General features: G+C 41.3%; 1 protein-coding gene across 1 annotated transcript in view; it reads left to right on the top strand.

Moving 5' to 3' along the window:
* The window catches only part of LOC139745982 (uncharacterized), a 168,439-nt gene that overhangs the window by 74,880 nt on the left and 68,271 nt on the right, over positions 1–25,288 (top strand). Inside the window, exons 2-3 of the mRNA XM_071656742.1 lie at positions 6,335–7,205; positions 14,917–15,096. Coding sequence (XP_071512843.1) covers positions 6,774–7,205; positions 14,917–15,096 — 612 coding nt within the window. The 5' untranslated portion in view covers positions 6,335–6,773. The remainder of the gene's footprint in view (positions 1–6,334; positions 7,206–14,916; positions 15,097–25,288) is intronic.

Here is a 25,288-nt window from a genome sequence, read left to right on the forward strand (position 1 = left end):
ATAGGGTGTTTTGTTCGAGGTGGTGTGCGAAGTGAGGGATCAGGGAAATGGTTTGGTAAACAGAGAAGAGGTAGTGAAAGCTTTGCGGAAGATGAAAGCCGGCAAGGCGGCGGGTTTGGATGGTATTGCAGTGAAACTTTTAAAAAAGGAGGGTGACTGTGTTGTTGACTGGTTGGTGAGGATATTCAATGTATGTATGGCTCATGGTGAAGTGCCTGAGGATTGGTGGAATGTATGCATAGAGCCATTGTACAAAGGCAAAGGGGATAAAGGTGAGTGCTCAAATTACAGAGGTATAAGTTTGTTGAGTATTCCTGGGAAATTATATGGTAGGGTATTGATTGAGAAAGTGAAGGCATGTGCAGAGCATCAGATTGGGGAAGAGCAGCATGGTTTCAGGAGTGATAGAGGATGTGTGGATCAGGTGTTTGCTTGGAAGAATGGATGAGAAATAATTAGAAAAACAAATGGATTTGTATGTAGCTTTTATGGATCTGGAGAAGGCATATGATATGAGTTGATAGAGATGATTTGTGGAAGGTATTAAGTGTATATGGTGTAGGAGGCAAGTTACGAGATGTAGTGAAGAGCTTTTACTGTGGATGGAAGGCATGTGTACGAATAGGAAGAGAGGAAAGTGATTGGTTCAAAGTGAATGTCTGTTTGCGACAAGGGTGCGTGATGTCTCCATGGTTGTTTAATTTGTTTATGGATGGGGTTGTTAGGGAGGTAAATGCAAGAGTTTTAGAGAGAGGGGCAAGTATGCAGTCTGTTGTGGATGAGAGAGCTTGGGAAGTGAGTCAGTTGTTGTTCGCTGATGATACAGCGCTTGTGGCTGATTCGGGTGAGAAACTGCAGAAGCTTGTGACTGATTTTGATAAAGTGTGTGAAAGAAGGAAACTGAAAGTAAATGTGAATAAGAGCAAGATTATTAGGTAGAGTAGGGTTGAGGGACAGGTCTACTGGGAGGCAAGTTTGAATGGAGAAAAACTGGAGGAAGTGTAGTGTTTTGGGTACCTGGGAGTAGATTTGGCAGCGGATGGAACCATGGATGTGGAAGTGAGTCATAGGATGGGGGAGCTGGCGAAAGTTCTGGGAGCGTTAAAAAATGTGTGGAAGACGAGAACATTATCTTGTAAAGCGAAAATGGGTATGTTTGAAGGAATAGTGGTTCCAATAATGTTCTATGGTTGCGAGTCGTGGGCGATAGATAGGGTTGTACGGAGAAGGGTGCGCGTGTTGGAAATGAGATGTTTGAGGACAATATGTTATGTGAGGTGGTTTGATTAAGTAATGAAAGGGTAAGAGAGATGTGTAGTAATAAAAAGGGTGTGGCTGAGAGAGCAGAAGAGGGTTTATTGAAATGGTTTGATCACATGGAGAGAATGAGTGAGGAAAGATTGACCAAGAGGATATATGTGTCAGAGGTGGCGGGAACGAGGAGAAGTGGGAGACCAAATTGGTGGTGAAAGGATAGAGTGAAAAAGATTTTGAGTGTTCGAGGCCTGAGCATACAGGAGAGTGAAAGGCGTGCAAGGAACCAGGTGCCCATTTTATCGACAACCCCATTGGAGTGGATAAACGGCTGGGTTGAGTGCGGACCGTCTGCCGCAACAAGGATTCGAACATATGCGCTGGACCCTGGGCGGCCCCATAAATGCGTCAGAGTCATGAACACTATCCACTTTACTCTACCTTGTGCCTTCTGCTACTCTCTGACATATACTGGCACTTAAGTAGCATTTCGTGACTTTCAGAGTGGCACTCCTTAGGACATGGTGTGGCATAATCAGCACTCATCTGCACTACCTGGCAATTAGTACGGTACTTGCTAGCGCCCTGTGGGAGTCTGTCTAAAGGTCTCTCCTGTTGTTGTGGTCACTCATTCCCTCTCTCTCTGATGGTCGACTGCCACCATGCACTGTTTTCACTGACATTCGTCACCCAGAACTTCGCACCTCCCAGTATCTCTGTGTGACGCTACACGACACCATCTAGGCAGGCACAAGCCGTGACGCGCCCTCCATATGGACACACTCTCCCTGCGCCCCCCCAACCCTAGTGCAGTATGTGACGCCTCCTCCTCGTTGCCCCTGTACGGCACCAGACGACACCTTGTGTAGTATACACCTGGAACTCTATGGCATTCCTAGCATTCCCTGTCCTTCTTCATGATCCCTGTTGGCTGATCCAGGGGAGGGCTTGGCTGAACTGTTATTGGACAGCCGACATTCTTGATAGAAACACTGCGTTACATCATCCAAGCAATCTGTCCGTGGAATACTGTATGTGGGGCATTGAGGGTTTCAGATATGGTAGTACTTGTCTTTCTCTGTCTGTCTGTATGTGTCTGTCTGTCTGTCTCTCCCTGGGGAATCCAGACATTCTGCGCTACATTCTTCCACATTCCACGTTCCATTCCATGATGTTTCTCTATTTCTTTTGCAACATTTTTCGAATCTTCCTGTATGCGTGAGAGACTGCCCGTCAACTTCAGCGGCATTCCTGGCATCATATCCTCCGGCATTCTGTGTGGCACTGTCTGGCACTCTCTGCAGCCCAGCATTTGACTCTCCAACACATATAGTTGGGCCAGTGTCATATCTGGTTAACAGATGGCCTATGATCACCATGATTACCCTCTCTGAAAGTTTTATTTGCCTCCGAAGCTTTTTTTTTTTTTCTGTCAGGCAGTATATATATATATATGAAATCATGAAGGCCTTAAATTCTATTGAATGAGAATAGAATCAGAGGGAAAGAAGTCCTTCATGCGTTTGGAAAAAGACCCCTCGTGGTGGACTGATGGAATATTTTATCTTCTGAACATACGTGCGCGTAATTACAGTACAACCGACATCACTTAATCGTCTTGGTGTGGAGTCAGTAGTTCATATCTGAACGCGAAGAGACACTTTGACATGAGCAAAATTTTAAAAAAAACCTGAACTTCACTTTTAATTACAACAAACTGCATTGTAAGTACTGCATAACTAGTATCTAACTACTCTATGTACAAAGAGCACTACGCCGTGATGCAATGAGACCGAGTTTGCTACACACCAAGGAAAAAAGTGATATACATACCCTTTTTCTGTGAGAAACTGCTGTTCCATCATACTTTTTTGGGAAATATTTACACAAAAGGTCATTCCCGGACCACCTCTTTCTCTTACAGATGTCGAACACGTTTTCTAGCCTCATCTGGGATATGTATTCGCTTCGATGTCTTCTGAAGTGAAAAAACAAACTTCAGTCTTGTCATTATAACTGGTCATGGCGTATGCCAGTGCTAGACAACAGACTTTGAACCCTCGGATCTCTCTCTCTCTCTCTCTCTCTCTCTCTCTCTCTCTCTCTCTCTCTCTCTCTCTCTCTCTCTCTCTCTCTCTCTCTCTCTCTCTCTCTCTTTTTCCATACTTATCCGAAGTTTCCCGTGCTAGCGAGGTAGCGCCAGGAACACACTAATAGAGACCGCATTTACTCACATCCATTCTGACACTTTTTGATATATACCACAGCCCCTTATCCTTAACCAGGACCCAGAGAAAGGGTAAATTCAAACATTCACCGTAAAAGATGATTGTGGTTTAGACTATCTATCTTCTTTTTCTCCCCAAACACCGATACCATCACAGTCTGATACTAATATGAGGTCAGGAAAAGAAAGTTTAATGGATTCAAGACAATCATTATGTCTAGATAATAAGTTTTCCCCCCAAAAAAAAGATGAGTTCTGTTGGCCAAGATACTTATAATCTGAAAACTCATCATTAGAATTTTTTTTCCTGTTAATTTAGATAATAGATTCTAATGACACCCCTCTGTTGCCCCATCTTAAATATCACTGATAACAAAATCGATGGGACTGAAATATTCGCTGAGACGTTTAGTCGAAGATATAATCTTAAGTAAAATTCTAAGATAGTTGGTGACAGCTGTAAATTTGTGACGGCAAGGGATCGTATGGAGCTTAACTCTTCCTGTCTTACCCTCTCTCTATCTCTCCCACTCAATGAATCATAAATATTCCCAGCGAAAAAATGTTTTCTGACTGAAAAGCTCAATTTCTCCTGAGAAAACTGAGTGATGGTTCAAGTTACGTAAACGTGTGTGAATGGGTTCATATATATATATATAGGGTGGGCTATAGATTGAGTTGTGCGGAGGAGGGTGAATGTGCTGGAAATGAGATGTTTGAGGACAATATGTGGCGTGAGGTGGTTTGATCGACTAAGTAATGAAAGGGTAAGAGAGATGTGTGGTAATAAAAAGAGTGTGGTTGAGAGAGCAGAAGAGGGTGTTTTGAAATGGTTTGGTCACATGGAAAGAATGAGTGAGGAAAGATTGACAAAGAGGATATATGTGTCAGAGGTGGAGGGAACGAGAAGCGGGAGACCAAATTGGAGGTGGAAAGATGGAGTGAAAAAAGATTTTGAGTGATCGGGGCCTGAACATGCAGGGGGGTGAAAGGCATGCAAGGAATAGAGTGAATTGGAAAGATGTGGTATACCTGGAGTCGACGTGCTGTCAATGGATTGAACCAGGGCATGTGAAGCGTCTAGGGTAAACTTATGGAAAGTTTTGTGGGGCCTGGATGTGGACAGGGAGCTGTGGTTTCGGTGCATTATTACATGACAGCTAGAGTCTGAGTGTGAACGAATGTAGCCTTTGCTGTCTTTTCCTAGCGCTATCTCGCGCACATGCGGGGGAAGGGGGTTGTCAGTTCATGTGTGGCGGGGAGGCGACGGAAATGAATAAGTGCAGACAGTATGAATTATGTACATGAGTATATATGTATATGACTATGTGTGTATACATATGTATACGTTGAGATGTATAGGTATGTATATGTGCGTGTGTGGACGTGTGTGTATATACATGTGTATGTGGGTGGGTTGGGCCATTCTCTCGTCTGTTTCCTTGCGCTACCTCGCTAACGCGGGAGACAGCGACAAAGTGTAATAATGAATAGATAAATAATATATATATATATATATATATATATATATATATATATATATATATATATATATATATATATATATATATATATATATATATATATTATCCCTGGGGATAGGGGATTAAGAATACTTCCCACGTATTCCCTGCGTGTCGTAGAAGGCGACTAAAAGGGGAGGGAGCGGGGGGCTGGAAATCATCTCCTCTCGTTTTTCTTTTTTTTTTTTTTTCCAAAAGGAGGAACAGAGGGGGCCAGGTGAGGATATTCCAAAAAAGGCCCAGTCCTCTGTTCTTAACGCTACCTCACTAACGCGGGAAATGGCGAAATATTTTGAAAAAAAAAGAATATATATATATATATATATATATATATATATATATATATATATATATATATATATATATATATATATATATATATATACAAACTAAGACACTAACTCACCAGCTGTTGTTGCTCTAAAACAGTCGTTGCTACATGAAAAAGGAAACGATAAAAAAAAGGATACATACACTTTTTTCCCCCTGTGAGAGACTGCTGCAGATCCATCATGCTTTTGGAAAATCCTCACAAAATGTCATTTGTTTTTTCCTCATGTCTCTCGCACATTGTTGACAAGTTTTTTTAGAGTTGGCCGCGAATGGGTCGCCTCACTGCCTCCAGGAGTGAAGAGCATTTCCAGTTTTGCCATTTTAAATGGCCATCGAGAATCCTGTGTTGGATTAACTTTTAACTTGTGGGGAGGAAAAGGATGGAAAAAAATGGTGTGGAAACAGACATGAGTTTATGTCACACACACACACACACACACACACACACATATATATATATATATATATATATATATATATATATATATATATATATATATATATATATATATATATATATATATATATATATATATATATATATATGTGTGTGTGTGTGTGTGTGTGTGTGTGACATAAACTCATGTCTGTTTCCACACCAGCTTTTCCAATATATATATGCATTTTGTCTGGTAGGAAGCCAGATGCTAGTGTTGGTTTTGTGACTCTGTCAGATGATTTTGTTATATCGAAAAGACATTGGAACACGACCACTTTTCTTCAATCAGGCCAGAAGCTTGAATAAGCTGAACAACTTAAGCGATCATTTTCATTATCAAAAGTAATTATTCTCAGGCATCCTCAAGCTTGTAGTTCTTTTGACTTAGAATATATTGCTGTACTTGTCCTATGTTTTGTAATGATTAGAAATAATTATGTAAGTTCTTAACTGATACAGTAATTATGGCACTTATCTTCATCGTCTAAGTGATGGTTATCAAGTATATTTCTAAGCATACCAAATGAAGAATTTAATTCTTTTTTCTCTCCCTTTCAGGTCCATGTTGAAATCCCAAAATGTATCAAGAGATGCATGGACAAATTTTCCGTAAATCCACTACGTTGGTCACTTCAGGAAGAAAAATTGAAGAATAATGCATAAAAGATATCGTGATCTTCAGTATCATGTGTATTGGTCATGTTAACTGCACATCAGACACAAATGAATTAACTGGACGGTCCTGAAAAGCTAATGCAAAGTGCAATGGTAAAATTCTGGGGCTTCACCAAACACATGCAATACATCCTGTCATCGAATGTGCAAGTGATGCCTAAGTGAACGACAGAGTCAACAAGCACGAGATGTGCACTCAAGTGAAATGAGACAGAAAAGTTGCAGCAGCTCTACCCACACGTCCTGGTGAAGTGAATCATCATGAAACACAAATCATGAACATGGAGACATAAGAGAAGCGACCGAGGGTGACCATTGCATCATGAACAACAGTGGCGAAGGTGACGATGGTACACACATGTCCCCCAGGGTCGGGAGGGTTCCTGGGAGGACCTACGCTGCCCATGGGACGCCCTGTAACACACAGGAAGCCCCCATGGGCCTGTATATATCCCAGGTGCAAGAGGACACCCAGGAACTCCTAGAGACTTGCCCGAGGGTGAGGTACGCACGTCCGGATGTCACGGAGACCAGAGGGACCTGTCGTTCTCCCTCGGCCGAGGAGAAGGAATGGGAGGAGACGAGTCTCTCCTTCGGGTACATCTCGAGGACACCCGACCTGGCTTGCCCAGGTCGGCAGGAGGTTAGCAGGCCACCGAAGGACGCCGAGGGTAAGCAGTGGACGGGGACGCTGGCCGCTCCTGAAGAATACCAAGCGGTCTCCCCGCCCTCCCACCACGGCTCCCTCTGTGTGGTGAGTCGGTCGACTGGTACGCTGGCTGTGTAGCTCCTCACACTCACTGTTCCGTCTCGTATTACTCCTCCTCTGGGTATACCACTGTCCTCTTTCCTAATTGCTATTACTGTCATGCCTCCCCTTATCTAGGTGGGTAAGAATATCTCTGTGTCCTTCCTGCCGTTATGTGGTAAGTCTTCGACGTACCGTTTTCTGTTAATTCTTCATCTTCGTATAACTTCTATCTAGCTCCCTTAAGGTTGTCCTCAGCTAAGTCCTTCTCCTTCCTTTAATTTCTTCAGTCGTTCCCAGATCAATTCTCTGTCTTGTATTACTTCTTCCTCCTTTAGCACACTACCAAACCCATCGTGTTTTTAGTTCAGTTCCTTCGTTTCTCTGTTGTTTGGTCTCTATTCTTTACGTTTGTAAGCTCCTACAATCTGTCTACACACACACACACACACACACACACACACACACACACACACACACACACACACACACACACACACACACATACACACACACACACACACACACACACACACACACACACACACACACACACACACACACACATACATACACACACACACACACACACACACACACACACACACACACACACACACACACACACACACATACATACACACACACACACACACACACACACACACACACACACACACACACACACATACATACACACACACACACACACACACACACACACACACACACACACACACACACATACATACACACACACACACACACACACACACACACACACACACACATACATACACACACACACACACACACACACACACACACACACACACACACACACACACACACACACACACATACATACACACACACACACACACACACACACACACACACACACACACACACACACACACACACATACATACACACACACACACACACACACACACACACACACACATACACACACACACACACACACACACACACACACACACACACACACACACATACATACACACACACACACACACACACACACACACACACACACACACACACACACACACACACACACACACACACACACACACACACACACACACACACACACACACACACACACACATACATACACACACACACACACACACACACACACACACACACACACACACACACACACACACACACACACACACACACACACACACACATGCAAGGTTTGACAAAATAATTTCCCACTGTGTATTATGGTAACGAAATTATATTTGATAATTACCTTTACAAACTGTAGCCCTACTAACGTAGCTATCTTTCACTCTAGTGATATTAGACTGTGCGCTCAGTCACACCGTTACAAGAACTGTTACACCGTTACAAGTAAAGTCACATCGTTACAAAAAGTGTCACATGCAGTTATAAGTATTTTCATACAGTTACACGTTCTGTTACACTGTTACAAGAATTTTCTTACAGTTACAAGGCCTGTCACTGTTACAAGCACTGTCACACCGTTACAAGAACCGTCATGCCGTCACAAGTACTGTCACAATGTACTGTCGTATTGTTAAGTACTGTCACACCATTACAAGTACTGTCACATCGTTACACATGCTGTCAAACCATTACAAGTACTGTCACACTATTACAAGCTCTGTCACACTGGTACAATTACTTTAACACAGGTAAAGTAACTGTCGCACCGTTACAAGTACTGTCACACTGTTACATGTACTGTCACACCTAACCCTTAAGATATACGACCAACTACATAGTCTCAGTGAAGCGTTATGTGCTGTGAAGGATTTACAGGTTCATATATGTTGTGTGATAAGGATGCGCGTGCGTGTGTGTGTGTGTGTGTGTGTGTGTGTGTGTGTGTGTGTGTATCTACTTATCTGCAATCTCATATATCTGCGATACTTGGAGGGGGTTGCACACATGTGGGGCTCCGTCTCTCAAACTCACACTATTATCATACAGCTATTATAATACCTCCACACTGCGTTCAGAATATTCACATTTTCATTACCCAATCTATTCTCTTCATCCACCACTGTGACACCAGTACTTTTCTGCATCTTCTCCTGACAGTGTCTTGCTTCATCTCATATCACGACCTCTGGCTGCTCTATCTCTTCATCTCTTTAAAGAAATGTTCACTGACTGTAATATCAAAACCGATTTAAAACTATAAATATTATGATCAAATCAACCCCTCCCTTTCTTTGTCCCTCCAAGTTGGGGGGGGAAAAAAAATGTGACCTCTAACCACTCACCGTAACTCAACTCTCTGAATTTTGGTACCATCAATGTTGACCTCTCCCGGACTCTCTCTTTGGGTGCTTTGCGCTTCGTTAAGCACGGTGACCAAACCTGCGAAGCGTGTTTCAGTTCTCTATCACTATATGACGTCAATAGCTCGCTGATATACTTTGTTATTCTCGTGTTCGAATGTGATCGTGATGTATGCCAGGAGACACTCTGTTTCATGTACAGTTTCCCCGAAGTTGGGATTTAGGGCGATAAGTCAAGTACAATGTCGACTCTCAGGTTCCCTCTCACATGCAGACACCAGCAGCTTATTTCCCGCCCAGATAATGATCAAACCGAGGACGTCTCTCACTGTGTCCCATCCTCATTGCTTCGCACTTGTCCGGGTTAAAGTTTCATTCATCAGTGTATCGGAACTCGTTCGAAGTCTTCCTTAGTTCCCTTATAAGCCGATGCAGTCCTTATCACCCTCTAGTTCTCTTACGACCCTAGCATTACCCGCAAACATGTTCAGGTGTGAGTCCAATCCACCTGTTAAGTCACTGATAAGGAAGACTTGTGATCTACCTGCGTCTCACAAGTTCACTGATCCTGCTAATCGTCTCGCGACTCACTTCGCGGCCACGTCCATCAAGGTTGATTCGTCAGCCTCTGTGTCTCTTGACTTTGTCAACAACGTCCCTTTCGGCTAAGAAGCAACGTTATTATACTAAGCTCAGCACTTTTCTAAACATTTACACCGGAGGATAAACTATCTCGAGTGTTCTGTGTCGAAAAATGGTCATTATTCTTTCTCCAGTTTCACTCAATTTCCCGAGCACCTCTGCTTCAGTGTTCCTAGGTTTCCATCCCACTGCATCAAGTCTTCATACTCCTAAGTCTATAGACCGGCCTCAGACACTGTTCCTGCTCTCCCTCACTGTTCACTATCTTTATAAGTTTCTCCATTCTGTGGTAAAGACATTTTCGCTTGTTCAACAGCCTCGAGGACACTTAGAAAAAACCCTTCAGCTCAATTCACCTGTTCATTTATTACACCTTCTTTCCTCTGCATATATACATTCTGAATCCCCTCACCTGATTCGATTCTATGTTCTTGATCATTGACTATATATTCTTTACTTCGCAGAGTTCCATTCTCATCTGATGAGCACCCTTCAATTTCGTATATTTTCACCCTCACGTTCTTTGATTTCTCCTCCAACCGCAGTAACGTCAAATTCTGTCTCTAAATACTTTCCACTAAATTTCCCAGCCGTAACGTTTTCAATATGAGTTATACATTACTTTACTATCAAACATCCATTTATCCTGTGTGTGTGTGTGTGTGTGTGTGTGTGTGTGTGTGGTTGGGTAGACGAGAAGCACCTTGTCACATGTATCAACATATTTTCTCCCTCATGGAAGGCTCTGCTTTCAATACAGTGTTGCTCCTTTTCAGAGTAACATGAGAAGTGCATCAGTAGTCTTAGTCCTATCTCTTACACGCTGACGCTGCCCCATGTCAAAACTTCTCTCTCTCTCTCTCTCTCTCTCTCTCTCTCTCTCTCTCTCTCTCTCTCTCTCTCTCTCTCTCTCTCTCTCTCTCTCTCTCTCTCAAATTCATTCAGTACCATTACAAAAATAATATCAAACAAAGACATCCAAGATTATATATTATATATATATATATATATATATATATATATATATATATATATATATATATATATATATATATATATATATATACACATATCAGAAATCACGAGATTTCTCGCGGAAAGATGAACAACATGAAAATAGGGGAAGATATGCAACTATAAGCGAGTATGGAATTCCTAGAAGATCTTACTCTAAGAAACTTCTTAAGAAACGGGTTGGAGCAGCCGTACTCTAAGACTGCATTACAGATTTAACAAACTTCGTGTAAGATATTTTCATTTTTTTGGTGAACAGAAAGGAAGGCTAATGGCGTTGTATAAAGCATACCGTTTCTGCTGCCAGAGTGCTTGCTGGGTAGCCAGCAAGCCTGGGAGAGCTTATGTTAATGGCTTAAGTAATCCTCCTCATGACTGTTTATCTTCTTGCTCTTCCGTCTCTTCCTTTTTTTGCCCCTCCTCTCTCTCTCTCTCTCTCTCTCTCTCTCTCTCTCTCTCTCTCTCTCTCTCTCTCTCTCTGCACCTCCTCGAGGTAACATCGACTTTGAAAAAAAAAGTCACCATTCTGCGAGGCTGTACCATCGTCAACTGACGAAACAACCCCCGTCAAGAGACTTCTCACTTTAAAGGAGTGTACCTTGCTCCTGCTACTGAATGTAGCGCATCCTTGGAGCTGCAGGAGTTTCTGAGAAAGGGATCCTGGAATAACACAAAGACCCTTTCAGAAAGGACTCCTAAGGGAGCTATAGATAGATAATCGAATAAATGAGTAGATAAATAAATGAATATATATATACGTATTTATCTGGAAACGACAGTACTTCTGAGAGGCGAAGGGGAGTTGAACCCACAGACCAACCAATGGTTCATGAGTTCCTCCCTCACTTCACGCGACCTGAGAAGGTGGAGGGAAGACCGGGCTAACACAAGCCTTAGGCAGCTCTATACAGCACTCATTAGACCATTTCAACCATACGCATCCATTGCATTAGAGCTCTGCGAAACTGAACGTCCGAATTCAACAAAAGGATTCATAATAAAGCACTGCAGTGGATGTAATTATGTGATTTCGTCGGCTGTACAGATTTTCAAGTGAAGAGCAAACATCCTACTGATAATTGCACAGTTGATGAAGTCCTCTTACTCACTCATAAAGTGAACGGATCCAATCCTTTTCATGACCCCAAGACGAGTTACAGATAGTTACGTAGGTAAACAAACCAAACAGGCCAAATGTCAAAGCGATGTGGTCTGGCCTTAATACTACTTATGAAAAAAATGTAGCCCCCATGAAAGCAGTAGAAAAATAGGATTACAGAGAAAAGACTCCCTCTCTGCCCACCACTCCATCCGGCAACACGGCGGACGGAAAACAGGTAGAAAAAATACCTTGCAGGATTAATAAGTCTGAAGGGGACTTTTATAGGAAAGTCAGAAGGTAGAATGAACATGAATATGTCATGCATCCCATCACCAAGGAGATGCATTCCTTCACTTTTTCTTATAAACACTGCAGTCTGGATAAACTTTGAGCTCCAGCCTCGCGGCTAACCATGTCTATATTACCCCTGATGTGGAGTGATGATACAATAATTCTTACATGTTCCCTTAAAGCAGGCGACATGGGTCAATCAGTGTAAATAAGTTATCCCACAGCATGGCCAGGGCGAGATGAGTGGTTGAGAAAGTAGCATGATATACCACTGCGTTGTCATGATTGATCAAAAGAATTATTCAGTAACGGAGAGTGACAGGCGATAATCAAGCCTATTTTGAAGACATTGTCAGTGTTGCTCTGAAATTCGTGTCCTTGAGGCTTACTTTACGCGTCATTAATGTTATCGGTGAAGAAATATTTTATGCAATCAGATGACCTCTAAATCTTAGTCCATTTTCTCTTGATGGTAGTGCTGGAGCGCTTGTAAAGAAGTTTTCAATATCGACGTTGATAAATCCCTTAGATATTTCAAAACATTCTTTTCGCTAGCCATGGAACCGCCTCTTTCTTTGAGAAAACAATTCATTTCTCACAATCTGTCCCCATATGGTTTGTTTCGCAAGGAAGGAATTGATCTAGTTGCTCTTCGTCGCACTGCTTCCAATTTAAGTAAATCCTTTCTTTAGTGGGGGAGCCAGAACTACACTGCATATTCGAGGTGGTGTCTAACTAGACGTAAGTATCGTGGCAATATTATATCCTTACTTTTTTATGTAGAGTTCCTGTTAATAAATCTTAACATCCTATTTGCTTTCTTGGTGGTTCGTTACAATGTTGGGAGAATTTGAAGTTGTAGGAGACACTGACCTGAAGACTCCACGACGGGTGTACTTAGTCTTGTGCCTCATCAGGTCATAATGTTTTTCTTTTGTGTCTTATTGCAATAGCTGACATTTATTGAAGTTACACCGCATTTACCATTTTCTTCAATAATCTCATCTTCTCGGTCTTTCTCTTCCTTCCTATTTGTCAGTCTTTCTTCACTCATCCTCTCCATATCTCCAAACCATTTCAGCGACCCCCATACAACACACTCAACTAAACTGCACATACTAACATACCTTCCTCTTATACCCTCATTCTATACGCGACGAACCTTCTTCTCATTTTAATATTACCCCCAGGCATTCCATTGCTAACACCATCATCCACTTCCATTCTTTTGTGCTCAGGGCGCACCGTTGGGACTACCATACCTTCAGACATACCCCACCATCCTCGTTCTAACACATTCATCAGTGCGCCGTGGATCTTTCGCTTCCTTTTCTTTCCCATCATATAACATTTACGGCTCCAATGTTTCCACCTGCTGTCACCTCCACGCGCAGGTTTCTCAGACGCTGTAAGTAACTCCGAACTCCCTCAGACGCCCTCGAAATCTTTCCTGTCGCGCCTCTCTTCCTGCAGCTCATTAACTGGCTTGTATCCACATTAACTAAGGAAATTATTCCTTTCACACTCTTTCCTAAACTCGGATCCCAACTTCTGGAGGATTTTCTCTTGGGTCTGCCATCAGAGCCGTGTCATCTGCAAACACACACACACACATACACACACACACACACACACACACATATACAAACTTAGCGAGAGAGAGAGAGAGAGAGAGAGAGAGAGAGAGAGAGAGAGAGAGAGAGAGAGAGAGAGAGAGAGAGAGAGAGAGAGAGAGAGAGAGAGAGAGAGAGAGAGAGAGAGAGAGAGGCTCACTTTTTCTTTGCTGTTACAGTCCATCCATCATCCTTCTTTACTGCTCGCAACGTTCCACTTCGTTTCATGTTGCCTTTTACAATTCACTTTAACACTTTCAGAAAGAACTCCGCTGCCTCCTTTCGGTAATGGGCTTGCTGTCGTAGTTTTCGTTATAGAAAAACCTCCAATAATTTCTGTTAGTTTTCGTTATACGTAAATCTTCGATAATTTCTGGTGTAGTTTTTGTTGTAGATAAACCTTTGATAATTGCTCAAGTAGTTTTCGTTTTAGACGAACCTCTGGTAATTTTGATAATTTCTGTGGTGGTTTTCTTTACAAATAGATCTTTGATAATTTTGATAATTTCTATGGCCGTTTTCACTACAGATGAACAACACATAAATCCGATAATTTTCACGGTCGTTTTCGTCACAGTTGAACCCCTGATAATAATTCACTAAAGAGTTTTTAATCTCTATTCATATTTTCCATTTTTCCAGACAATATGTCGGTCATACATAACAAATACCCTCCGTTCAAATTTTACTTGTATTCTAATTTTCCTTTTTCTGTTCGCACATGATGCCTTGGCGATGGTGTTCTGCAGCTGCCGCAGGTGACGAGTCTCGAGGCGCGGCTGAGTGACGCCCTGGGACTACCGAAGGACGAGCCTTGGCCACAAGGGCGACGACTCAGCAGGAGCCTGGAGAACCTGCCCACCGATATCCAGGAACACATCCTCAAGTGCCAGTGTACATGTGACCATCTTGGCTACGGCAACTTCTCGGTACGTCCATCCCTCACTGTCCTTATGTATGTTAGCTGAGATGGCACGGGCAACTGAGGCCCTAATCAAGGCCATCCCAATAACGATATATATATATATATATATATATATATATATATATATATATATATATATATATCCCTGGGGATAGGGGAGAAAGAATACTTCCCACGTATTCCCTGCGTGTCGTAGAAGGCGACTAAAAGGGAAGGGAGCGGGGGGCTGGAAATCCTCCCCTCTCGTTTTTTTTTTTTTCTTCCAAAAGAAGGAACAGAGAAGAGGGCCAGGTGAGGATATTCCCTCAAAGGCCCAGTCCTCTGTTCTTAACGCTACCTCGCTATCGCGGGAAATGGCGAATAGTATGAAAAAAAAAAAAAAAAAAAAAAAAATATATATATATATATATATATATATATATATATATATATATATATATATATATATATCTTGTTTTTTGTACTTGTTCGCCATTTCCCGCATTAGTGGGATAGCATTAAGAATAGAGGACTGAGCCTTGGAGGGAATATCCTCATTTGGCCCATTCTCTGTTCCTTCTTTTGGAAAATTAAAAACGATAGGGGAGAAGTTCCAGCCCCCCCACTCTTGATACTAAGGTTATAATTCTATGTGTATTTAATAATAGAAGAGTCAGTGATATATCTCGTGGTACTGGAGTTAGAGTTGATAACTGAGATGTCATTTCTCCAGTCAATACAATGATCACAGTTTTTAACGTGATTAAACAAGGCATTTGATTCTTGTCCTGTTCTTATACTATATTCATGTTCCTAAAGTCGAACAGAAAGGTCCTTCGTTGTATATCAAATGACATATTTCTTTCTCGTATCTTCCCTGATCATGTGATCATTATACGAAAGTGCACTTGGACACGTATCGTATTTCATTTCCTGTAGACTCATAGGAATATAATTGATCACGAGCAAAATTGTGATCCTTTTTGATATATATATATATATATATATATATATATATATATATATATATATATATATATATATATATATATATATATATATATATATATATATATATATATATATATATATATATATATATATATATATCCTCGTTCCCTCCACCTCTGACACATATATCCTCTTTGTCAATCTTTCCTCACTCATTCTCTCCATGTGGCCAAACCATTTCAAAACACCCTTTTCTGCTCTCTCAACCACACTCTTTTTATTACCACACATCTCTCTCACCCTTTCCTTACCTACTCGATCAAACCACCTCACACCACATATTGCCTCAAACATTTCTTTTCCAACACATCCACCCTCCTTCGCACAACCCTATTTATAGTCCACGCCTCGCAACCATATTACATTGTTGAAACCACTATTTCTTCAAACATACCCATTTTTGCTTTCCGAGATAATGTTATCGCCTTCCACATATTTTGAGCGATCGAGGTCTGAACATGCAGGAGGGTGAAAGGCATGCAAGGAATAGAGTGAATTGGAACGATGTGGTATACCGGGGTCGACGTGCTGTCAGTGGATTGAACCAGGGCATGTAAAGCGTCTGGGGTAATCCATGGAAAGTTTCTGGGGCCTGGATGTGGAAAGGGAGCTATGGTTTCGGTGCATTATGCATGACAGCTAGAGAATGAGTGTGAACAAATGTGGCCTTTGTAGTCTTTTCCTAGCGCTACCTCGCGCTCGTGCCGGGAAAGGGGGCTGTCATCTCATGTGTGGCGGGGTGGCGACGGAAATGAATAAAGGGAGCAAGTAAGAATTATATATATATATATATATATATATATATATATATATATGTATATATATATATATATATATATATATATATATATATATATATATATATATATATATATATTTATATATATATATATATATTCTTTTCCTTCTTACTATTCCTTATTTCCCTCGTTAGCGAAGTAGCGTTAAGAACAGAGGACTGATCCTTTGATGGAATATCCTCACTTGGCCCTCTTCTCTGTTCCTTCTTTTGTAGAATTAAAGATGAGAGGGGAGAATTTCCAGCCCCTGCTCCCTCTCCTTTTAGTCGCCTTCTACGACACGCAGGGAAATGTGGAAAGTATTTTTTCTCCCCTATCCCCTGTAACTTAGCGGTCTAAATTCTTGTACCATCTTCGTAGTCCTCTCCTGGAGGATTCTCTGTGAATCCTGTATTGCTTTAGAACGATGAACAAACGTGAGAGGTATGTTCTAGTTTTGGCCTATATGGAGGATGTGAAAAGTTTACCTCACATGTCCATATCCACGCACATTATTGTGAGTTATATATTTACCTCTACAATGCTCCAAACACAGAGCTATGGTGGAAGGTAAGGTAGACCCAATATCGACCGGAAAATCCCTCTCATATAATTTCCTGCAGTTTCACATTTAGTTTCCTTCGTTTCTTCCCTATACTAGTAGAATGACCTCACGTACACACTGTTTTCTCTGAACATTAACTTGTGCAGAGTTTTCACATTTCTTTCAGCCTGGAGATGAATGTTCTTTCATATGCGTGTCTTCGGGGGCACCCACTTCATTCTCACAGTCTCCTGTACTGTGGCTTGGTTTTTCTTCTTTCATTCTCTTCTCTGTCAGCAAATCAGTCTCTATAATTATCCCTTTCTCTTTCCATTTCTGTTCTTATGTTCTCTCACTCTCTCGTATTTTACTAAGTTCATCCATATTTCTCTTGTTATTCACATTGTCTTCTTCATATCTTCTCTCCTTCCATCGGCCTCTTCCGGCCTCTCCAACTCCCTCGACAGATCCTAGTTTCCAAGTCTTCACTCTTCTTTTCCAGGCATTCCTTACTCTCTCTCTCTCTCTCTTCCTCCGTATTACATCCTCTTCCATGGTTCCCCTTCCTTCTGACCAACGTTTCAGACACCTGGGTCTACTGAGGGACGGAGGGAGATGAAATGATGGTGGTGGTGTTTAAACCAGCCAGATCTTCCTCTAAGAGCCTCAGGCGATACGGTCTGCTGAGAGAGGAACCTTGGAATATGAGGGAGTGGAGCCTCAGCCGGGCCTCACTCCCTGCACGAGGGTTGGAGGTAACGATAAACAAACGAGAAAAATGGTTATGGCGTCAGCAGTGATGGAGATGATAGTCTGGCAAATGCACAGGTCCTGTACCTGGGGCCTGTGAGCTGGATTTTGCATGACAGATCGCGTGATGAAGAGTGAGGGTGGGAATTTTGATATTAGTGCCTATATATATATATATATATATATATATATATATATATATATATATATATATATATATATATATATATATATATATATATATATATATATTGCAGATAACGTGGAAAGCATTCTACGTCTTTTCTTTTATCTTTCATTAAGCCGTGGTGATAAGATCCAAGGGAATATTCATCTTCATTAGTTTTCGTGACGAGAAAAGAGAGAGGCAGAGAAGGACCTTTTAATTTTTACATACTGTTTGTATAGAAAGGATATCATTATATCTAAATCTTATTATATTCATTATGAAAATATTATACAGCAAAATGTCTTCACCTTTGTAGAAAAAGTATGTAGGTTAAAACCAGACCTCATAAATCATTACTGTTTTGTAATATATATATATATATATATATATATATATATATATATATATATATATATATATATATATATATATATATATATATATATTTTTTTTTTTTTTTTTTTTTTCATACTACTTGCCATTTCCCGCGTTAGCGAAGTAGCTTTAAGAACAGAGGACTGAGCCTTTGAGGGAATATCCTCACTTGGCCCCCTCCTCTCTTCCTTCTTTAGGAAAACTTAAAACAAGAGGGAAGGATTTCCAGCCCCCCGCTCCCTTCCCTTTTAGTCGCCTTCTACGACACGCAGGGAATACGTGGGAAGTATTCTTTCTCCCCTATCCCCAGGGATACATATATATATATATATATATATTTCTTATTCCACTTTTACACTCTTGAAAGTATATTTTCTCACCACAAACGATTACATACTTGGCCAAACACCAGTGAGGATTTATAAGCTTACAACGGGAAGGTATGAAGAACTATTGGTCATACACATACAGTCTGAACACATGAAGAACGTGTTAGAAGACTTTTCGGTTGGTGGATGTGTTAGCTAGGCGCTGACGACCTAAATGACCCGGGCTGTGGATAGGTCCAAACATCCTACTTTCTTATGGGGAAGTGAAGGTGTCAGATTGAATCATAGACGAATGCTAACTGTTTCCACTATATGCAGTTATATTTTCTATAATGATTATAACAGTTAGATGAATAATACATGTTCAATGAAGCATGATCATTTTGAGACTGCGAGAAATACTAGGTCGTTCATTTTGATTATAATCACAAGCACAGCAAATCCAAAAGCTATGAACATTCACAAAATAAACAATGTGAGAATTGGGATGGAAAACGAAATAAGTTATCGCATGCACCAATTCACACCGTTAGTTCCAGTTCTGTTAAATGCACGAGGCATGCATGAATATCTAATGTTGTTGTGGATCGTCCAGCTTGGAGGGGGGGGGGGGGGGGGGGGGGGGAGGCAAAAGATCTGAAAAGAGAAAAAAAAAACAACATCGGATTGGACTACAAAGAAAACGGAATGAATAACAAAAACACCCACGGGCATTACCTGGCGCTACAGGAAAAGTTTGGGAATTTGTTTGTTATGGGGATTCAATCATGGCCGAGAGGGGGAGTTATTTGCACCGTAAACTGATGGAAATATTCTGCAATAAAGTGCATCGTTCTGTTTCATATCTTCATACATCGTTCATCGTTCCGATGAATAAAAAAATATGTTATGTATATTGAACATATACTATTTTGCACGTTATTCCAATAGGAACTCTGTATTTACACATTCTATCTTAACATTGTGACTAATAACTATTATGATTGATTGTATTTGTAGCTATATGGAGTGTAAAACTCACTAGTTACTTACGTCTAAATGAAGTAATTATCCAATGACATTTGAGGTCGTTTAACTTATTTCTCAAAATGATAGTAATCAATTGAGCTGCTTTGTAGTTAGGTAAAGAGCTCATATTTTCTTCCCAGCTTGTTTGTATGTATTCATTTTTCTCATTTATTTCTACTGCCGATTGTTTTTCGATTTTCATTTTTTTTTCTATGTCAGCGACAAATGACTGTATTGCGGTAATGGCCTCAACACTGATGTTCAAATGGATGAAAGATCACCTCCATGACATGGACAAAAAAATTATTTCAGTGATTGAACGATAGCAGTGATAAACGTAAGGTTATAAATGGTTGTTATAAATGGTAGGTCTGTACTGTGTTCCGAATGAGGCATGTCCAGGAGCTGGAGAAGTTCCCGTTTGCTGACGACACGAGTCTGGAGGCAGTTTCTGATACAAAATTGCAGAAGTGAGTAAAATGAGGACGTTGCGAGTTAATGCAAATAAAGTCAGGTTATATCCAGTTTAGCAAGGAAGGCCGCTAGGTCGGTCTAAATGTGAGGTCTATTGGAGATAAGCTAAAGAGGTGGAGCGTTATAGATACTTGGGAGTAGATATGATAGTAAATGGATCCAGAGGAAGTGAAGAAAGTCATAGGGTGGGTGAGGGGGCTAAGGTTCTGGGCGAATTGAAGAGTGTGTGGAAAGAGAGGGTCACTGTCTGTGATGTGAAAGGTGGGCATGTTTGATGGTATAGTAGTCTGGACGGTATCGTATGGATGTGAGTCAGAAAAATGCGGAAGACGATAGATATATTCAAAATGAAATGTTTGAGAACAGTATGTGTTATGAGAAGGCTTAATCAAATAAGAAATAGCTGAGAAAAATGTTCTTTCGATGTATAATCACAGCGATTCAAAGTCAGCTTTAGGTGCTCATTCGTTTTCCTCGACTGGCGATGGAGAATCAAAGCACTGAGGGGTCTTGGGTTGGCTTTCTTGAAGATCCCTTTGATAACCTTCGGTCTTATGGTCAACATTACTCCATGCGAGGAAGATATATTTTGTGGTGTTATAGTCTCTTCAATCCTACTTTTGGCGTTCTTAACGTCTTCGCTCTTTTTAGTTATATCAATTTCTTCATATTTCTCGTCCGTATGAGGTGTATAGATGTGCACGTGGTATTCTTTCAAGTCGCCAAAGGACTGCCTTTTCGGTCCGATAAGTAGATCGACGAGAGATGGATTAATATTAACTGTCTCTTTGACGTGGCCGAGAGGCCATATTCTACTGGGACAGTCTTTACGCTGATCAATGGTCTGCATTATCTATATGAGTTCAGCTCCGTCGTCTGCGATGTTATATTCATCGACCAGACCTATGATGTGCTAGCAAGCTTTGCCTTCATCTTCCCTTCTTCCTTATACTATAAAGTAATTGCCTACATCTTTCCTTCTTTCTTATACTATAAAGTAATTGCCTACATCTTCCCTTCTTCCTTATACTATAAAGTAATTGCCTAAATCTTCCCTTCTTCCCTATACTATAAAGTAATTGCCTACATCTTCCCTTCTTCCTTATACTATAAAGTAATTGCCTACATCTTCCCTTCTTCCTTATACTATAAAGTAATTGCCTACATCTTCCCTTCTTCCTTCCACTATAATTATAAGGTAATTTCGAAGGTTAACGGTAGTTGCAGGTCGTATTGTTACCGTTTTACGTCTGTTCAGCTGTTGACCACGTTCTGAGCTGGGGTCAGAGCTGCATGGATGTGAGAGTTAGGGTGGACAGCAGCGATGAAATTACGTTGTGTGAAAAAGAGATGGTCATTCATATGAATAAAAATCCAGAATGATTCATGACTCAGGCGGCTGTAACAATTTTGTGGTGCGGAAATATAAATAAAGTTTTGATTCGCTCAAGCTTGGTCATTCCCTAGCTAATAGATTACGAACATAATTTTTTTAGGAGTATATTTACGCTTTATGCCCTTGCGATTACGTGGCATATTGTAGAACTAAAATGCAGCATATTGTAAAGTACACTTAATGGCATTTCGAGTTATCTTTTCTATTCCGTTTTCGTGATCAAACTATCGAGAGAATCTGTATCTTAACATTCTTTGACCTTAATGCCATCTGGATATCTCTTCCTCAGGTATTTACACCAGAATCATGTTTAACTCCAGTTTTCTTTCTTCTTCTTGTTACATATAACTTTGCAGCACTCTATTAGCATCATCGAATGGGAAAACGACTGTGTATCTGAGGAGTAATGTCCTTAAACTTCCTTTACGTAAAGTAACCTCTCTCCCCACAAAACTCAGTTGGTCAAAGTCCCTTTACTTATATCTTAACACAGAAAACTACGATCGGCATAGAATGCAAGTAGTCTGTACTTTCTCTCCGAAGGTATACATACCTTCAATGTTTACAGGAGACAGACATCTGTCGTTGAATTATTCTCACTCGCATCTCAGTCTTATCTACAGCTCCCGAGGTGCTACACTTGCCAGTAAGTATTTTAGTTCTTTAGAACTTCTCGGTCAAGATGGCGTTGCTTGGTCTTACCTTGAGTAGTGTGTGAGAGCCTCGGGTGTGTGAGAACTGAGACAGTGCAACGTTCTTATCACAGTGATGTCCTCAAGCGGCTGGGGCGTCCTCCCCACCACCTAGAGCCACCATCGTGGCTAGTGGATCCACTGTATTTTCTTTCGCAATATACGTTGCATTTAGTCACCCACGTAATCTATCTGGCGGAGATTTCAATCTATCTCCTCAATACTCACAAAGAGATTTTGTTAAGAGGTACGGCTAACGAGTGGCGCTCACCACAAGAATATATGTGGGAGACTGATATGTGGGAGAGTAATATGTGGGAGAATAAGCATGATATCATTCGTTCTTCAGTTGCCTACAACTGTATGGAAAGAGTTTCATCTAGCAGAGATAACTGCTTGTTTTCTTCATCATTTACCGGGGCACACAGCATGCTTCACGGGACCTTGAGCAGTGCTGCTGACAGATTAATGTCATGTACCAATGGTTCACATGAAGCTTATCAGCCATACTTTTATTCTCTTTGGCGGGGGGAGAGAGAGAGAGAGAGAGAGAGAGAGAGAGAGAGAGAGAGAGAGAGAGAGAGAGAGAGAGAGAGAGAGAGAGAGAGAGAGAGAGAGAGAGAGAGAGAGAGAGAGAGTCTCTTCTAGCAGAGGTAAATTAATGAAATAAGAGCGGTAGTTTATAGCTGGTTAATCATCTACATGCAGCAGAATATGTAACCATATATGTTACGCGCAACCTTTGGAAAAATATGCCGTAGCCGACTGTCCTCACAACGCAATCAAAAGAGAAGAGAGAAATGTATAGACGAAACAGATTTCCTTCCTTCTTCCAATACCGTTAACTGTTCTAACTTCATCAGAGCAGCATTTATTTATGTTTTCCCCTCATTCCTTCCCCTGCGGCAAGTCGTGCTGCAGCTTCTGCTCTGCATCACCTACTGCTGCTGCATCTCTTGCCCCCCAGCAACATCACAAGCTGCATCATCATCTCTTGTAGGATCCTGCCTACATCTGCCCCTCATCACCACTCCCCTCCATCAGTGCCCACAGCCTTACGTTTACGGGTCACACACACACACACACACACACACACACACACACACACAGCAGCAGATGGCCAATCGAGAACGTCTTTACGTAATCGTAATGACGCGTACCCAAAGTCTCCCCAACATGGTTGATATAATTTCCTTTGTGCTTTCCAAGCACAGACCCTTTTCGCCTGTCACTGCTGTACAGTATAGCATTAAACACGTCCGGACTCCCTCAGTATCCTTATCAGACTTGCCTGACTCTCTCGTACGCTTCTCCTCTCCACCGAGGTTCTTGTCTGAATTATTTTGTCGAGGATATGATCAGTCTGATCTGGTTACAAGGTTCCGGTGGGAAGTCTGGTCGTTTACTGCACCTGGGGAGGGAGAGAGAGAGGCTGGATAACTTATCGCACATAGGATTTTTGTAACGTGCATATTCTCTGGCGGAAATTATATATATATATATATATATATATATATATATATATATATATATATATATATATATATATATATATATATATATATTGGTGAAGAACTTTTGGCGTCGCAGTTTTGGTGATGTTGCGGTGCCAGAGGTTGGCAAGTGTCTTTCTGTGTCGTGAAGGTGAAGCATATGAACGAAATATCTCACACCGTGACTCGAGCCTCCAGCTAGTGGTGCGACGATTAAGATATTTACGAAATTCTCATTTAAGGGACAGCGCGTAGGTGGAACTTCGAGAGAAATTCTTTTCCTCTCTGTATTCGCCGTCCTTGCTCGTGGCGTGTTGTGCATGGAGGTAAATGGCGGGGGTTTCATATGGTAGCAGTTATTTACGACGCACCCCAGGAGGGGGTCGAAGCTCAGGCGTAGTTTGAGCTTGCCAAGTGTGGTGTGAACATTTCCTGGGCCTGAAGATATGGCCGAAAATGATGGGTACTGCCGACGCAGGCAATGTAACCATGAAGACTCTCTCTCTCTCTCTCTCTCTCTCTCTCTCTCTCTCTCTCTCTCTCTCTCTCTCTCTCTCTCTCTCCCGAGGTAGTATCGAATTCCTCTTGCAAGTGCAAGGGAATTAGATCCCCTTTTTTTTTTGGTGAGGCTGCATCATCGTCACTGGACAGAGGGAGGAGTACAAGGAAACGGGTGTAAAAACGTGGATGATATATATATATATATATATATATATATATATATATATATATATATATATATATATATACATATATATATATATATATATATATATATATATATATATATATATATATATATGTGTGTGTCCGTTCGCTTTTCTCAGGCAGGAAAGATGCAACTTGCATGGAGGAAAAGGTGAATAGAATGGCAAACGAAAGACGGAGGTGAAAGAGTGGGAGCACATGTCTTACCCAGACTGCCTAAGGCACACACACACACACACACACACACACACACACAGAGCAATGACCTACCATAATGCAATCCCTAGCTACCCTCCCAATACAACACTGATGTTAGCATCGACTCACTGAGTTGCCCGTAGCCTTTTGCAGCGATCTACGGCGATATACATTTGCTCTGTACTGCTCTATCCTTTACCCGGGAGCTCTGACGGTGAACATGTCTCTTGCTAAACTACCACGAGCCAAGGGAAGAAGAGAGAGAGAGAGAGAGAGAGAGAGAGAGAGAGA

The sequence above is a fragment of the Panulirus ornatus genome, chromosome 63 (genome assembly GCF_036320965.1).
Source record: "Panulirus ornatus isolate Po-2019 chromosome 63, ASM3632096v1, whole genome shotgun sequence".
Lineage (NCBI taxonomy): Eukaryota > Metazoa > Arthropoda > Malacostraca > Decapoda > Palinuridae > Panulirus > Panulirus ornatus.